At 28.9% G+C, this 19098-nt stretch overlaps 1 protein-coding gene across 2 annotated transcripts in view; it reads right to left on the reverse strand.

The window, feature by feature from the left end:
• Positions 1-1527: 1527 nt before the first annotated feature.
• LOC107438782 (leucine-rich repeat transmembrane protein FLRT3-like) overlaps positions 1528-19098 on the reverse strand; it is a 36736-nt gene continuing 19165 nt past the window's right edge. Inside the window, exons 1-6 of one of the 2 annotated variants that reach the window (XM_071183865.1) lie at positions 17040-17087; positions 15128-15277; positions 12149-12424; positions 9923-10230; positions 7143-7291; positions 1528-1858 (exon numbers count right to left, since the gene is read on the reverse strand). In XM_071183865.1, coding sequence (XP_071039966.1) covers positions 1695-1858; positions 7143-7291; positions 9923-10230; positions 12149-12424; positions 15128-15277; positions 17040-17072 — 1080 coding nt within the window. In that variant the 5' untranslated portion in view covers positions 17073-17087 and the 3' untranslated portion in view covers positions 1528-1694. Of the gene's footprint in view, positions 1859-7142; positions 7292-9922; positions 10231-12148; positions 12425-15127; positions 15278-17039; positions 17088-19098 lie in introns of those variants that run through there. The other variant, XM_016051151.3, reaches the window with a different exon arrangement.

Genomic DNA, 19098 nt, shown 5'->3' on the forward strand with positions numbered 1-19098 from the left:
TTTTCCACATTTTCCAAATTTAATACATATTAAAAACAATATTTTATTGTTAATTTTACCAAAATGATTACCAAAGCCTCTCTGTAAATTAGTGACCGTTTTGGTGTTCCCATGAAGCGAGGAGCACTATAAATTTTACCATATTTTGGTATTAGATTTATTTTTCTCCTGGATATTTTTTAATTATATTTTATCTCAGAATAGATATGAATTAAATATCAATTAAGCAAATGGTATACCTGAAATTCACAAGTGGCCACTTTCTGTACCCTGCATGACGTTCAGTGGATTGTAAAAACAATTTCCGCTATCTTAATTGTGAAAAACTATTCAAATTTTAGATTTATTTATCTATAGTCTATTGAAAAAATATGTTCTTGAGAAAACTTTTATTGTAATTTTTGTTCCATATTCCATAAAAACCAATTAAATTTTCATATCTTCAATGAATGCAATATCATAAAAATAATTTTTATCGCTAAAATGCTTCAATTTTTTGTAACTAACTTACAAAAGCCTTCTATAAGCAAAAAGTATGGTTAATGTTGTTTTCTCGTGAACTGTCACGCCCTGGACATTAAAAGATACTCCTACATGACAAACTAATGACAGATTTAGAAATAATTGATACATTCATATTATAACATTACTAAAACCACGGCAAAGCATTTGCCACAGTTTATATATTGTAAAAAATGCGTTAATTAAATTGTCTCGTTTAACTAACAGAATTCATTAATTTATTTTTTGAAAAAAAGTACAAGTTCAAAATTTTAGCTCTATACGCTGTGTAAGGGATGCATACTTTTATTTTTTTAAATAATGAATTTGGATTCTTTCAGAAAAGAAATTAGCCATAAAAATTGAAGAATTTTGCACACTTTAAGAAAATACTTCAAATTTCTGTTTTTTAAACATCGTAATAACATTAAAATACAATTAATAAAAATAGGTCTTCAGAAAATGTCTTATAAGTGAGCACAGTATCATCCCGATACAACTGAGTAGACAGTGATTCTTAATTTAGAGTTTTCAAATTTGATAACATGAATGAATTTGAAAAAAAAATTCATAACTTGTGATTTTCTGTAGATATTCAGTGCATAAAAAAATTACAGTTTTAATTTATGCAAACATTAAGTAACAGCTATTGTACGTGACGCATGCAACACTAGAATATGCAAGACCACACTGTAAAGAATACTGGATCGAGTCACGGTAAACAGTATTGGCATCCATTATCCGTAAATTCCATTTTACAGCAAAATCCATAATTTGATACTGCAACTGTTGCTGTAAAATGCATTAATTCAGTGATTTTACAATAAACATTACCGTAAAAATTACGGTACACCAAATGTTCTCCGTCAAAGGTTACACTAAAAATTAATTTTAAGATTAAAAGTACCTTTTTTTTTATTGTATTTAATCCGGAATTTTTTGCAGTGCACTAAACTTCTTAACAAATAAATTTTTGATATGAAGGCTATAATTCAATGAATACTAAAATAAAGAAATGGAAAAAAATTAATATTAGATAACATAAATTTTTATTACACATACTAGAGAAATCAGTCTCAACCTTTAACAAAATACAATAATGAAATGTTTATAAGACCTTTAATCATTTAATTAAAACCAGTAACTGAACCGTAATAAATCTTCACAAATAGCCAAAATTATAGTATTAAAGATTAGCAAACGAGATCTTTTGGTAATGTATCGTTGAAGAAACTATATCCTTTAAATGGAGTTGGGCCATTGCATATAGCTTCAGCAAGTCCAAACACGTTTGCTCCACAAAGTTGTGCTGGCTCCTTCATCCATCGAGCTTTACAATCACATGTTAATGGTAAACCTGTAATGTATAATAACGTTAAAAAAAAGTAATAGCAATTCTAATTTTCAAAGTATAAGAATTGAAGTACATTCACCAATCTTACAAGCCTAAATAATGTCAGATTTAACTATTTTATTGTATTGAAAGCAAATATTTGCCATTGCACATCAGTTTTATTTAATTTCATCGCCAGCGTTGAATTTTAAATTTGGAGCATAAGAATAGACTTGATTATAAAGGAATAAAGGATTTGACAATATCAATGGTCAACTTCCTAGCCTTGTAATTTGCAGTACAACCTACAAGACAAAGGAACTCCTAGGTTATAGAGGGCTTTTTTTCTAAAAATTAAAAAATATTTTTAATACAAGGAGAAGAAAGCATTTGAAAGGTTTAATTCGAAAGCAGCTGATTCATTCGTATGTTGCTTCTCGACAGCAGTGTTGACGGAAATTGTTAATGGTTAAAATCCATAACCATGACAAACCGTGGGAGATTTTCAAATGCTTTCTTCTCCTTGGCTACCGAAACTCGAACTTGAAATTACCTTAAGGAGAGGCGAGTGCTTGATTGCTTTGCAATTTAATTGGATCGTTTTTTTAAGTTAATTCCTATCTTACCATTTCCAATTTTAAAGAAATTTGTTTATCTTTGTTAAACTAAGCTTTGCAAATGAAACCTTGTATCATTAAACGACAATTCGTACAAATCACTGTCATTGTCTCAGGAAATTGCTAAAATGTTTTATTAAAAAGAAAATATGTTTTTAAATTTCGGAACATATTTTCTAAGAAAGATTTTTTTAAATTCCAAAAGCACAAAATGAGGTTTTGTATTATTTAATCCAAAAATGACAAAATTTATCCCTCGTATCGTTAAATGAAAATTTGTAGAGAACAATTTTATTGCTTTAAGGAATCACTAAAATGTTTTATTAAAAAGAATGTTTAATTTTAAATTACATAACATATTTCTTAAGAATGATTTTTCTTTTATTCTGAAAGCATTAAATGAGGTTTTGCATTAGTTCAAATCAATCAAAAATGATTGATTTGAAAAATCAAAGAAAGGATATGAGAGAATGCTTGGTCTCCTGCGCTCTGCTTAGCAAACTTGTGGTTGTTTCAATCATGTTTTAAAATTCGTTTCAAAATGTCTAAGACATGGCACTGATAGTTTCAAAGTTAACAATACAACTTTGTTTGCTTCATGTCATATTAGAACTGGATTAGTTCACTTCGACTTCACTCAGCGTCATATAATTCTTTTAAATAGTGGCCTTTAAAAAAAAAAAATGCATAATTTTTTCCGAAGCGCCATCTGCTGACAAACTTTGTTACAAATTTTGAAAATGTGGGAGTACGAATTTAGTTTCTTTAGCAGAATTCAGCAAACCATACATTTCTATCTCCTATCGATTTCTTTGATTTTTCAAACAATAGATGATTTATGGACTAATTTATTAAGTACTAATTAATAAGTATTGATTAATTAATAAATACTAAATTTTATAAGTATTAGCTAATTGATAAGCATTAATTAATTTTATAATTTTAATAAGTTTAATACAATTTAATACGTAGTACATTAAGTATATTTTAAAAGGCTTACAAATTTTGATGCAAACGTTCAGATGAACTTACGCAACAAACATTTTTTTTTTAAGGAAAAGAACTACTTTTTCAAATACATATTATGCGCAAATATCGAATGACATATTCTGTAAATTTACTTACAGAGTTTTCTACATACTCAAACTAATAACAATATCAATATTCAGTAAAAAGAAATATTTGCAATTTCTTTTCTATGAGTAACCATTAGTGTTTTAGCTTATATTGCCATCATTAAGGTTCTTATCGGCTCATTTAACTATGTCAACAACTACATCATTCGTTTCTTTTTCGCTTATCTATAGTAAACGTTGGCATGAACAAGAATTAATCTATATTTTAGGGAAAAAAGTTGAGCCTTACTCTGCAATTTATTCACTTAGTAGGTGAATGCGACATTTTACAAATTGTAGACGATATTTCACAATAATTACGAGATTTTTTTTTTATAATTTCAATTTTAGAATCGTGCTGTGAGATTATGGCTCTTTTTAAGCAGCTGAATTAAACTGATAATTCCGATTGCAAATTTTTTGAATTCCATATTTATTAATCTCTTTGATAAAATGCTATCATTAGTAAATTTCAAAGATAAAAAAAATATATTTGCTCATTGTTTGTTATTAATAATTCATTTCAATTATTGATTTTCTCGATTGAAAAATAAGTTTTTTTTAATTTTTATAGATTGCTGATATCGAAACTTAAGATTATTTAGAACAGCAAAAAAAAGGGGGGAATTTTGAACCAAATGACTTTTTTATAACTAGCTTAAAAAAATTTACTAAAATCGAAATCGATTGATTTTTAAAGTTCAAAATACAAAAATGTTGAAAACCCTATAAAAAAATTCCTAATTAAAAAAATTTATTGTAATTGTCAAGCAGGACTAGACAAATTTTTAAACTGACTTATCTGTTACCTGCTTAAATTATAGGCTTTCAATGTACCCGAAAAGAAAAATAATTAAATGATAAAATTAGTATTCAAAAAAAAAGTTTTGTTATTAGAAAAATAAGTTTCATCACTTTAGACCTTTTGTATTTTTTTCTGCTACATCTTTTAAACAAGTTACGTTTAACCAAGTTAAGTTCCTTTAACCAAGTTTAACCAAGTAAATGAATTAATTCAGGTTATATTAAAAAGAACCTAATTATTAAAACAGATCACAAACTATTTGAAAAATAACTACTTTATATCATTAGTATATCTTTACAGTTTATTTAAACTTCCTTAGAGGAACATAAACTATGAGTTTTATTTTCATAAATTACTTGAAGTGCTTCAAAGTCAAACTTTGCGTTTTTCTAATCTGCGTAACCTATTTATAATCTTGAAATTGATGAAGCTTTGGGCATTTTATCAAAGAGTAAAAGGCGTGTCAACTGCACATTATGTTGAATAATGAAAAAAAAAATTAGCTGCTTATATAATGTAAAATATTTCAATTTTATCAATTGTGTTTTCTAAAATAAAAATATTGATATTGTCTTCTTGAATAATAAGGGTTTGAAAAGCCTTTTGTGCTTTTGATGTTAAAAATTCTTATAATATTCTTCAATTCTAAACAAAAACTAAAACTTATAACAGACAAGTTAACTTATTTAAATCAACTTTCTTCATAAATAACTAAATTATTAACTGGATATAAAAACTATATCAACATGCTTTGTTTCATAAATTTTAAGTATAACTTCATTTAAGTATTTTTCTTTCCTTTTTGCTTATTCAAATGATATTCATTCGAACCATTTTATAAAGACTAGTTATAGCTATTAACAATATGAACTGCTATTAATATTTAAAGAACACGTAAAAGAGAATTTAAGAAAAGCGATGAGTGTTTCAAAATAATCCAATGTATGGGTAGATTTTGAAACAATTAGGAGCATAATTTCAATAATTAGGCTGGGCTAGGATGGTGATGATGAATGAATTTTTAAACATTTATTTCTTGATTAGGGCATTATTCCTACTTTTTTGGTAATTTTTTTTCAGATTTTTTCAGCTATTTTTTATGGATTTCAAACGATATTTTTCCTTTCTAGAGAATTCGCTAAAGGTTTTTTTTCTTTCTTTATAAATTGCTGTAAAATTTGCATTGAATTATGGAATTTTAAATTTGCTCCAATAATAAGTAAACATGATGAACAGAGATTTTTAAAATCAAGGAATTTGACTGTGGACTAAAAGCACTCATTTGATTTTAATACGAGTAAAAATATTGAAACCTTTTCTATCTTTATAATGTACCTATTTACATTTAAATTTAATTCCAAGTTACATATTTTTTTAATTATTACTTTCTTTTTTTATTAAATTTAAAAATACCGAAAACGATTTATATTTCTTTTGTTTTTTAAATGCTTAAATAAAGCTTGTTCTCAAAGATTTAAAGGATATTATTTTTCATTTTATGATCATTTTTGAATATTTATGACTTCTTGCAATAAGTTAGTCAATAGCAATAAAAAATTAAACATGAAAATGTTAAAACAACACAAAATAAAATAAATAACGTTTATTAAATCAGTTATTGCCGTTAGATTACCCTATTAAGAATTATTTTAATCATATTTCACTTTTTTTAGAATTTTTTAAAACGGCATGTTTAATAGCACTAATAATTTTCAAAGTTTAATACAAGAAATTTTATACAATATAAAATCATTTTATATATCTTTAGTATACGTAATTTTTATGTTATGAGGGAACACACTAAACTATAGAAGCTTTTCCAGTGTGCCGTATCGTATTGTGATAATAGAATAGTAACAAAGGGCAGGCCAGGGAAGCTTAGCTATATTAAAAAAGAGTATGGTAATCGTCTTGCTAGTGAATAATTTTGGTCAAAGAGTTACAATATCATTGGTTCTAAAACTTGCACAGGAGTAATATACAGTCATTGCCATAAAATTCGGTTGCCTGGTTAAATTCCGTTGCAGTCCAATGTCCTCGAGTGTGAATCCATTCCAATTAGAAACAATTGTGGGTCGGTGTCTATGGTAGCACTCGTAATGGGTAGCGCTATGGCAAATGTCCTTCAGCTGGACGTCTTGCGATGTTACAGACAGACACGGGGCCCCGTAGTGAAAGTGCGGTCAATGTCCAAACGGTCGTCTACCTCTCTCTTGTCTCTAGGTCCCAAAACTTTCTTTCAGTGGAATCAGTGGCAGGCTACCCCCTGAGCTGACTACAGACTATGCCAAGTTTTGTTACGGGCCCACCACTATTTTTTGATGTGCTAAGTTTCATGGAAATAAGGGTACTTGTGACAATAACACAAGCATCGAGAGTAATATAAAAACATGATATTTGGAATTTTAACTTAACACGTAACTGGATATGTTTGATTAGAGAGTTACAATAATGTTCTAAGACTAGAAATGTAGTATCGTTCTTGTAACACTCTGTAAACAGGAGAAGCTTAGCAAGATTTATTAAAATATATAATTTTTGGCATTATCACTTTAACATGTTACTAACTAAATATTTATGATTGTAGAATTTAAAATGGGTTGGTTCTAAAACTTATAATGTGGCAAAAAATTATATTTTAAAGGGCATGCAAAATCTGGAATAATTAAATATTTAATTTGTACGAAAATTTTAAAAATATAGTTATATTTAGAATTATGACATTAATCGTGTTTAACATTTCTGTTATAAAATATAGTATAGCTACTTACTTTCAAGTCCAACAATCTCAACTGTACGGAAAATAGGCCTGAATGTTCTTTCATCAATATTAGTTATTGGATTTCCCCTTAAATTGACACTCTGTAAGGCAGGCATTTGAGAGAACATATCATTGGGCAATGACCGGATATTGTTGTTCCTTTGAAGAAAACATTTTTTTAAAATTTTCTCCGGCGTTTGCACATATAACACCGAATTTACAGGTTTCTTAAATATTTGAAATTCTTTATGTTGTGGTGCTTAAAATAATTTTAAATCAACATTTTCGAACTTGGAGTTGTATATGTGTAATATATTATAGCATAAAGTTGACTACCACAAGAAAATATCGTTCGTAAAAATCGTAAATGTTGGCAAGTGTGTAACTTGTTGACTAAATATTTAACGCTTCTTGTTTTTGCTTTTTTTTTTTGTTGTACTGCAAAATTTATTTTCTTTATTCTTCATCTTTTAAACGTGGCAAAATTTGTCCCAGGCTTAATTGATCATTTTTTTCGTTTCCTTTGATTTAATGCCGGCATGAGTTCTAGTGCTAATGGATCTTCTAATAAATATCTTCTGACAACCAAAAAGTTTTATTTCATTTTGGATGCTATGTAAAAATGCGAAATCTCTCTATTAAATTTTCTTTTCTAATTTAAAGTTATTTCTAGAATACTTGCTGAATCTTTAAAAATATTCAAACAAGAAGTTGTCCAGCATAATTAATTTTTTTGAACGAAGACAGCAGAATTTGCGTGCAGTTCTCTATCACGTTTTATATAAAAGCATTCGGGAGAAAATATTTTTTAATATCTTTTATTATAAGTCTCACAACATTAAAACCATAGAAACAAAGAAAAAGAAAAAAAATTGTTCTCAAAAACTATTCTGTAAACAGAAGAGACGGAATTTCAAAATATCTTCGAAAAATTGATTTTATTCATATTTAACAAGAGGATTTCATTAAAATTTAAATCAAAATATTTTTTTCAAAGAATAATATTTTGACTAACTCCATCATTGTGATAGTAAAGAAGCGTTAAAAATTATTTACAGATTCAAGTTAAAGTACCACTTAATGCTTAAGAGATTTTCCAATAAGTCCATTTTAACGAGCATTACTTTTAATTTCTTAACAGCCAAGGTACATAAATGTAATTTTTTATTATTATTGAAAATATAAATACTTTTAATTAATCACGGAGTTCGACCTTAATATGAAGAAAACGAGAGTAAAAATAAAATTTCGCTCGTATTTTTTTAATAAAATTTGAAAATGACCTCTTATAAATATTAAATTCAAAAATAATTGTTTTCAAGTTATCCCAAAGGAAATAAGTTTAATCTTACTTAATTTCCATTTTAATTATAATGATTGCGTTTGCTTTTTCACTTCCATAGCTGGCAACTCACTTAAATATTCCGGAATTCGTTTGTAAGAATATATAAATTTGTATTAAATTGATTTTATGGAACTTAAAATTAAATAAAAGAAAAAGTTATATAAATGGTTGTTAGTCATATCCTCGGGAAAAAATTATTTGTCCCAACTTTTATAATTTAATTGTCATCCTCCAAAGCAAAACAAATTTATTCAATGTAATATTATTTGTTCAATACAATTTCTGACTTTAAGTAAGTGCTTGATAAGTATCAATTACAAGTACTTATTAGACAATAAGATAATTAAGAAAAATGGAAAAGAAAACAGGAAAATGAAGCAGAAAAAAAATTTAATTTTGAGTCATACGTGAGAATTTCAAGTTTTCATTATTGCCTACCATTATATCCCTTAACTTTTAATTAACCTTTCATTATATCAGTATTCCATAAAATCATTCCAACACTCATTACAGCAGTTCTCCCTGTCAGATTCTTACAAATAAAATAAGTCACAAAAGAATTAATTAATTAACCTAGTTTTTTCTTTTACAAGCGTATGAGCTTTTGCATGAATTTAAACAAATAATTTATATTTATATCAAGCAAAAAATGTGTTTAATTTATTGTGCTTGAATATTTTTCATTTAGTATTGTGTAAGAAATAAAAAGGACAGAGGGGAAGAAATAGTACAGGAGTTTACTTTATTGCCTGTTAATTAAGAATAATATGCTTTAATTACTATATTTTTACAATGTTAATCATAGTTAAGTTGCTGTATTTAAACAATCTATAATACTTTACTTATATTGACTAATTAAACGCACTAAAATTGTATCAACAACTTTTAAGCAAATTTAAATATTGGTGTTCTGTATTTTACTATTTTAGAAAGCAGTACGTAAATTCATATAAACATGACAAAGATATATTGTATTGATTTATACAGATAGTGATTATATAAATAGTAGTTAAAAATCTTGAACAGAAAAAGTTAGAGTAAAAAAGGTTGCTAAAAATCACAAATAAAAAAATTTTTAACAAACGAAACCCAAGTTGCTACAACAAAGGAAAGTGAAGAAAAATAAACGTCTGTATAGAAAAAAAAATCAAAATGCAAAGAAATAGAACTAACTTAAAATCTGTCCATAAACAAAAAAAAGCAAGTTAATATGCATACAGATTTTAAAAAAATAATACAAAATGAAAATTCGAAAAGATAAGGAAAGTAAAAAAAGCAAAGATGAATAAAAATAACTGTAACGAAGCAAGTAAAATATAATAAACAAATAAATAAAAAATAATGAAACACAGTTACAAAAAAATTTCGCATGCAGAAAAATGAAAATAAAAATAAGCATACAAGTTAAAAAAATTTGCAAACAAATAGCAAAAGTGCACACTTACGCCAAATTAATAATTTCTAACATTCTGGCTGGATAAGCAAATAGTGATCTTCTCAGGTCCTGAAGACGGTTGCTGGACAAGTCCAGTTCAGTAAGCTTGTAGAATGGTTGGAAGACGTGGTTTTCTAAACCAATGAGACCCGATGATACGACATTCACAACAGTAACAGCACCCTGACAGATCCTTCCAAAATCTGATTGAAGAACGGGGACTGAGCTTTGGACAATCTGTACTTCACAATAAGCGTTTTGTGAAGTAGGAGTTAGCCAGTACATGGCGGCCCAATTCCACCGCCGAACAACATTGACCTTAAAAATTGTGAAAAGAATAGTTGCAGATATTTCAATTGTAATTGTTTAAGTTTGTTAAGCGTTTACTTGCTATGCGTGTTGCATATTAAAATTTACGCCAGGCGTCATAAGGTACAGTACTCAAAATAAAGAAGAGAGCTCATTGAATTACTTTAGATAGGAATTGCACGTACTGTAAGTCAATCTTAATGTTTTCTGGGCCTAATCTCAAATATATTAATTAAGGCCGTTTTTTAAAGGCTCCGTCGTAGTATGAAATGATGCTTTTTTGCGAATAATATGCTATTTTTATAATTGTTGTGAGTTTGCAACTGTTACGCATATGACTGTTAGGTCAAGTTAAGCCTTTCTAAAGCCAGAGCTGACTGCGCATATTTTGAAAATGGCGCAAAACAACAGTATGGAGAAAAGCCATAGTTTTGGGAAAATGAAAAGCATTTGTGGTCTAATTGTTCAAAGTTTAAAAGCTTATACCAATGCTGCATTACCCAAGCTCATAAAAATTTACAAAAGCTAAGAATACAGCAGTTATTTTGATAATTTTCATCTTGGTGAAAAAATTTTGCCGAATTATCGATTCTTCAGAACGTTTAATAACTTTTAAAATATCTAAGTCATTTTTCTGTTCTAAGGCTCAGATAATTCTTACTATATATACAGTTTAAAATTATTGCATTCCTTCAAGTGTAATGCACCTAAACTATATATTTTTTTATTTCCCTTGTCGGCATAGCTTCGAAAAATTAATCTGTGCAGAAGATATTTTAAGTTACATATTCAGATACAAAAACGTACTTCCCCTGAATATGCATATCTCTTTTAGAACGGGTAAGGATTCTTCACTTCAAAATATGGAGAGAAGACGCAATGTGGAAAATATTGTCCCAATAATTTGGTCCCGTTAATGGTTATTTGTCGTTGTCCATTTCTCCCTATATCTCTAGTACTTATGAAACGAAAGGAAAAATTTTTGCAAACAATTTTAAATTTTTGCTAATTAAAAGGTAATTACATGTCAGAAATAATTTATTCCTTTTCATAAATTTTCTTTTATAAATAATAGGTAAAAAAATCTTGAATCGTAAGGCATACAAGTTTTTGCATCATAGCAAATAAAACATAGTTTTAAATGGCAAAATACAAATTCGAACGAAATCAGTTCATTTATTCCATAGAGATCAAATTCTATTTATATGACTTTCTTAAAATAAAAATTAATAACTCAGAAACTATTCGACAGATTTCTTTCAAATCCTTGTATTTTGCCATTCAAAATTCCATTTTTTTAGAAAATGATTTTTGAATTTGTACACCATACCATTCAAAATTTTTCCACTTATTATTAAATAAAATAATAACAAATAATTTTTGAAAATAATTTTCTGCATGAAATTATCTTTGGATAAACAAATGTTAAGCAAATTATTTAACAATAATAACGAATAATTACAAAGAAATAGCAAATACAGATTTAAGATAAACAAATTTTTAAATTAAGTTATTTAGTTTTAAATGACTTCTTTCAATAATGCAAGGCGTAAAGTAGTTAAAGCATAAACAAGTACCATTAGCTAGCAAGTAAAAAGATTTATGGGTCAAAATAAAAGCTTTTGACGGAGCAAATCACGTGAATTATGACAGGTACATGTTGTTTAATAGAATGCATGGTTTAGACCTCCTAATCCGGTACGGCAACTTTCTTCACACTAGAAAAGATCGCTCAGACTCACAACGCCATCTGTTGGCAATTTTCAACTAAATTCTATATCTTGTGTGAAAAGTTTTTACCACTTTCACAAGAAAAATGCAATTTGTTTCCTTCCTCAATGTTTCAGAAATTTTTAATTTCGAAATCAGGCAGTTATCTTCTGGACACCCTGTACGTGCTCTTTAATTACGCTATAATGTTACTTACCTCATGCATTCGTATAAAAGCACTAACATCAAACGTCACTCCATTGAAGGGTGATGATTCGCTCTCCGGATCATTCAAGTACTGGAATGCCACTCTACTAATATCTAGAACAAAATCCTTGACGTTCCCTATCCTGTAGAAATAATCGCCAGGAAAAGAATGGAACTGTCCTCCCCTCAAAGCAAGAGTAAAGCCTCTGCAGGGCTTAAAATTTTGAGGGAGGAGTTGGAATTGCGACCATGAAATGGGTCTGGAACAAATGCATCCACATGAGTCCTGTTCAGAGAATATTTGTTGCATCAGTTATATTGCATAGGTTTAATTAAATGTAAGAATGACTAAGAAATACAGTTTAGGATTTAGATTGGAAATTAAACTACAAATTCTTCAATAAAATTAAAGCTCATCTTTTCGTCAAATAATTGCAATTTTCATGATCCTAAAGTGCTCTACTGTCCCATTTTGCACGTGCCAGGCATAGTGTCGAAGTACATTGAGTTTGGCACAGAACAATCACATCTGGGTTATATGCAATTCAATTCTGAATTCGTTTAAATTAATGTTAAGAGGTTTCTACCTCTTTTGGCCAAGCTTTTAGCGAAAAAATTTTTGGTGTTTATCGTGGTGGAACAAAAGCACTGAAGGCATCAGGGAAAATCTTAAATAACAAGACACAGAAATGGGCTTAATTTTTACTGAATCCCTACTCTCAAATATATGGTATGAAATTTCGTTACTATTACTTGTGACTGGAATTTGCCTTAAAATAAATTATTTACGAGCAATTTAAAATAAATTATGTATCAAGTACAACTATATGTCAAGGACTATATGTATATATTTAATTAAAAAATGCTTCATGAAGCAATATCTTTGCAGAACATGTTTGCAAATTCAAGCTTAATTCATTAAAGCTTGAATTTTTTTTATATGACCTAACGCAAAAAAAGCTCCAATTAAAAAAAAAAAGATTTCTCTTAACTAAATGAATATCTTCTTCTGTTTATTACTACTTGATTTTTGAAAAGAATTAAAAATATTTGCTTGTTCCTTCTCAAATCGGAAGAATTCTCATAGATTTCTCACAATTCCCGTGACATGTACGTCACGTTGGGTCAAAATGGGTTAAGGTAAAAAGCAAATGAAAAGAAAACTTGATAGACTTGTTTCAAATATTTGCACATAAGAATAGGCTTCATAATTGCTCTTATTGTAATATGTAATAAAATATTGAAATATTTCTGTATCATTACAGCTATCTTTAAAAGTTTATTTCTACGATTTATGATTATGTACTATGACTTACAAAAAACATAAAATATGACATTAATATTACGATCATAATCCATGACTATACTTTTTTAAAACGATTTGTCATAATTATAAAAAGAAATTATAATTATCATATATGGTAATTTGACGACGATGTAACCATTTTTTTTAATTATGGTTAATGGTTAATTTCGCTTTTTTTAAATTAGGGTTAAATTTGTTTTGTTCTTTTCTTTAATTATGGTTAATTATATTTATTTGGACAACGAAAAAAAATTCCATTGCTTAAGTAAATTAATAAGTTCGGAAAATACTCGCAATTTATCGTCAAAAATCTATATTTTATAACGATATATCGTGATATTAAAATTTTGAAATGAATGAATCACAAGTTATTACATTACAAATTGCGTTAATAAGAAATTTCTTATAGAAAAATTTTACATATTTAGCTACCGAAAACTGATGAAAAATACGTTCATATTAAAACTAAAGCTGGATACTGTGCTTCATTTCTTTTCAGAAAAGTTTAAGTTGGTTATATTTTATTCTGGATGACTTGTTATGATATAAGCTATTTCTTACAAAAACATCTGAATGCGATTCAATTTGAAATTTACACAGATGCTATCTTTAGAAAGGTAGACCAAGAAAAATGAATAACTTTTGTTGATTTAATTTTAGACGAATAAATAACAAATAAGTCAGTGGTCGTCTATAACAAGATTTTTCTTACGTTCTTCAGTTCAATATTATCAAAAATATGCAAGCAGTAAAAAAAGTTTGGAAACTGTCAAATATCTTGAGAAATATATATCGAATTGATGAAGGGAAAATGAAATCATTTAATATTCTTTTAAAAGCTATCCAATGAAACCAAACTCGATAAGTGCAAGTCTAACCGAAAAAATTTAAAACAGGGTTCAAACTGTTTAAATTGGCAAAACTCGAGACCTATCAGATTAAAAACATAAAAGTAGATCTGTTTCAAATTTGTTTGTAAATTTTTTTTTGTTAAAAAAATTTCTCAAAAAAAATACCGAAATATTTTTATTTATTTATTTATTTTTTTCAATCCGGTTAGTCTTGAGATCATCATTTTAAACAGTTAGTAACTCATTTATTTATTTTCTAGGTTACAGCGCCATCTATGAAGCAAAATGCGTAAACCTAAAGGCTAAATGTGATGTTATTTTTTTTTTGGAGTATCCGAATCTGCAATAAAAAAATAGGGATTCAATATTTAAGATTTCATAGATGTCCCACCCCACCTCCAGGGTGAAAGATCGAGTTTGTTATCATTGGCTGGCCTTTAAAAATTGTGGAAAGAGTCGATTTTCCTCTTTTTCCATCCCATGTATATTTTCGACATATATGACAGTTTTAAAAGTGTGTTTAAACCCTGAATAATTACTTATTTATTTGTTTAATAGGATTATACTAACTATGCGTAACAAGGATGTCAAAGTCCGTAAGTAAGTCAGAAATAAGAGAGAGACCTTCAGAAGTTATTTCTGAAATTTTTACGTCTGAGTGCAAGTACGAGCTACGGCAGATGAAGGATATTTCGGAACATGTTGAATGGGTATGTAATTCACGTAATTTTTGCAGTAATTATTAGAATTATATTATAAACAATTAGTCGCACACTGTATACATTTTTTACATTATACTATTTTATACTATTTTTTGTTATTGTATACTTACCTGAAAATAACAGTTGCAAGGATTGTCTTGTAGGGTTCTCAATTCCAATTCTGTTCTATTTGTCTCCCTGTTTCCGTTACAGTGTACGTGCACAATTGCACACAGAATGATTATAAGGAATGGGAACATTTTATATAGCGTAGTCATTGCCTGAAATATAAATGAAACATTTTAATTATAATATTTTTGTTGCTCAATTTTAATAATTTAATAATGTCAATTCGGTAAAGGCTTTCTATTGGGCTAGTTTTTAGAACAAGGGAATTTGATATGCACTGAATGATAACACTGAAGAACAAATTTTTTATACAAATACATCTTGCCTGATTCGGGTGTTGGGATTTCTAATACGAAATTAGTTTTGCTTCTAAAATGACAGATTTAATTTTAAATGGCATTTTTATTTCATTTTTTTCTCGAAATGTACAGTTTTAAAAGTACACAGGGGGACACGTAAATGTTGCTACAAACTTCTAGGCAAGTTAGGGCGTATTATAAGAATTGAAAGTACATAAAAACCCATGCCAGGACATATCATCGTATACTGCTAAGAGCTTTTAGTGTTTGGAAGTATTTAAAAGATACCAGACATTTTATAACTGTAACTTGGTTTATTTCCTTCATAAACAACTAAAATTCTAAAATGCGTTTTGCAACATTAAATCCATCATCAAAGTAAGTAGAACAGGGGTGTCGAACTCAAAGGCTAACTTGGGTCAAATAAACAATGCTTAACTTTAGGTGGGTCGCAAAAAAAACAAAACAATGTTCATAGAAAACAAATGTTTTTATTTTGAATTGCAATAAACATATATAAAGTTAAATTATTGTTTACGTCCTGATACTTGACATCTCTTCTCTGCTACTATCTTTTCTATTTCGGGAGAAATTTTATTGGCCGAGACGACTTTCAAAATTGACCCAACGTGAGCGTAATTAATACGGTTTCGGACAGGAGATTTATTTCCATTCATAACAGAAAATAAATGCTCTCACTGATAAGTACTTCCAAACATGGAAATAATTTCATATGCGAATTTTCGAGTATTTTCAAACCTTGCTGGTAAATATTCGTAAAATTCAGGTGCACCCACTTCAATGACTTTTGCCTTCAAATTTGAGTCGCACTGAATCTCAATCACTTCCATTTGCATGCAACTGGGTACTGAATCTATATTTATTGAGAAAATCGAAGAAAACAAACAAATTTGTCTTTCAAAGAATTAAAATCTTTAAACCTTGTTTCAAATTCTGTTCTAAGATTTGAAATTTTTTTCTGCATATTTTTGATACGATGCAGTATCATCTAAACTAGATTTGTTCTTGTTGCACGCTTGGAAGTGCGTTAAATCTTCATTTTTCAGTTGCCTTTCTCAAAGAAATAGTTTACATTTGAAGGCTTTAATTATGTCAAACATGTTCGTAATGATCTGATCCTTGCCTTCTAACAATGAATTTAAATCGGATAAGTATTTGGTTACATCAGCCATAAAAGATAAATCTTGCAACCATATTTGATCGGAGAACAAGCTTGTATCTTGATTTTTAGTTTGCAAAAACTTACATATTTCTTCTTTCAAATCCCAGAATTGGTTGAGAACCTTGGAGCAAGAAAACCAACATACCTCGTTATAGTAGGATAATGTACTATTTAATTGATAGCTTAGTGTGAAACGGACTCCATTTCAAACGGACTCCATTCATTTACATTTTCGCGCGTACGATTTAAAATGATCCATATGGTTTATAAATAATGTATATTATAACTTTATATGCTGACTTCGTTTCTAATTCACATTTTTATTTTATTTTTACTTCGCTTTGGATATATTGACAGGGCCACAAAAATGTTCATCTCGGGCAGCATGCGGCCCGCGAGTTTGACACCCCTGAAGTAGAAAGACATCAGTACTTCGGGACTCGGTGGCTTAGGTCCAGCACACATCTCCGGGTGAGAGCTGAAGTTGAAGTGGCATACTGATCGACGGTGAGCAGGTTTTTATCCTTCTTGAGTGTAGGCGCGCGCAGTCCGGAAAAGCTGATTTGCATCTTGAGAGATCGGCTTCTTCCAACTGCGTTGCATTTTAATGAAGATGACGTTCTGTGTGACGTTCTATGCGATGAGTCTTAGATGACGCCACAGGCTCTTCCGAGCACTTTGCACAAAGCGAAGAGCACAACGTTATACATAACGTTTTTAATCTTGTAACTTTCGACAAAAAATTCACTAAAAATCTCATCCAAAAAAACTGTAGCTTGGGATGTGAAACTTATTGCAGATTTTAATTCAGAGATGTGTCTAATATCTGTTAAAAAAATCTCATGCAACAGAAAACAAAAAAATATTTACCATTGTAATTATTCTAACTTTGACACCCAATAACCTTTTAAGCTGCATTTTTAGATCAAACTTGAAATACAAAATAACCTAAATTTTTATTTATAAAAAGCTAATTCCAAAGCAGCGTAAAAAGGAAATTGAGAAAACCTTAATTAAGGTCTCATCAATTAACACGTATAACACATGAAGCAATGTATAAAAAATGCGCCGCAAAATACCTGAAATTATTCGGAAATTGCTAAGCCACAGCATGATAAAATTTACCGTGTTACTTTTATGCAAGCAATTTTAAATGACAAAATTAAAAAAGAGATAAACGAATACAAAAAAGTAGTTCCGGAGAAAGTAAATTCTTAAGACTTAATTTTATTACTAAAATGTGATTCAATTAGTTCAAATTTTGGAGTTTCCACTTACAATTTCATAGCTTCTTTTTTTAAGCATAACAAATCACTCAATAAGTCTCCAGTTTAACATTTTTTTCTCAAACAAATATGAAACTTACTTTTCTTCAAAAAAACATTCATTCATTCTAACGCTCCTCTAACTTTTCGATGCTTTTTTTGTAGAATGATTTACCTTTGCTCTTAAAATAGGCCCAAGATTCAACAATAACTTTTTCATCTGAGCCAAATTTTTTTCCCTGGAGCATTTTTTTGAGGCCAGTAGCCAGTAGTCACTGGGGGCTAGATTTAGAGAATATAGGGGATGGGAAGAAAATTCAAAGCGCAATTCATTCAATTTGACCATCATATTTTTCATCATAGTTTTCATCGTCTTGTAACGAAGAGCTTCATCTTTGTGAAACAGAATTTTTTTTTCTTCACATGAGAGGCTGTTTTTTCTTTATTTCCTAGTGCAGTCGATCCAATAATGCCATATAATATTCGCTATTGATAGCTGTATCTTTTTCAAAATAGACGATGAAAAAAAATCCATGCGCGTTCCAAAACACGGAAGCCATAACCTCAGCTAAAGATCTTTTTGATTCAGGGGTGGTGTTGTAGTGGATCTATGTTTAATCATTGTCACATACCGCTGAAAGAAATCATTTTTATTTCACTTTAACATATCCAAATAGTGGTCGACATGTTGTTCCTTTTGGTCCGGTGTGTTTAAACGCCGCACCCATTTCGAAAGCAATTTGCGCATGCTCAGATTTTCATGCAAAATTGTAATCACATTACCTTCGTGAGGTCGTGTGGTGGTTTTCCAAAGCTATTTTGTGAATTTTTTTGATTTTTTCTGGGACTACTGCTGGTTTATTCGGCATCATCAGTGTTTTTACAGTCAGATTTAAACTCACCTTAAACTAAGACTTTAATGTTCCTTTAAACTTTAAAAATTATCATTATTAAATTTAAAATAAAAAGTAATAAATATTATCAAACAAGCAAAAGAGTAAGATTTATATTGGCAAATATTCAAAACTGCTTTGAGTTGAATAACACTAGAACAGCAGGAATGGTAATTTTGACAGCAAATCAAATTTGAGAGGTGCTAAGTCTTAAAATAACTTTGGAAGCGTTAACACAGTTTATAATCCTAAAAATCTTCCTGAAGTTTTTTTCAATTTCTATTAGTGGATGTGTTGCATCAAAGATGCCGATTGTGAAAGACACGAACGAGT

Source organism: Parasteatoda tepidariorum, chromosome 1 (genome assembly GCF_043381705.1).
Source record: "Parasteatoda tepidariorum isolate YZ-2023 chromosome 1, CAS_Ptep_4.0, whole genome shotgun sequence".
NCBI lineage: Eukaryota > Metazoa > Arthropoda > Arachnida > Araneae > Theridiidae > Parasteatoda > Parasteatoda tepidariorum.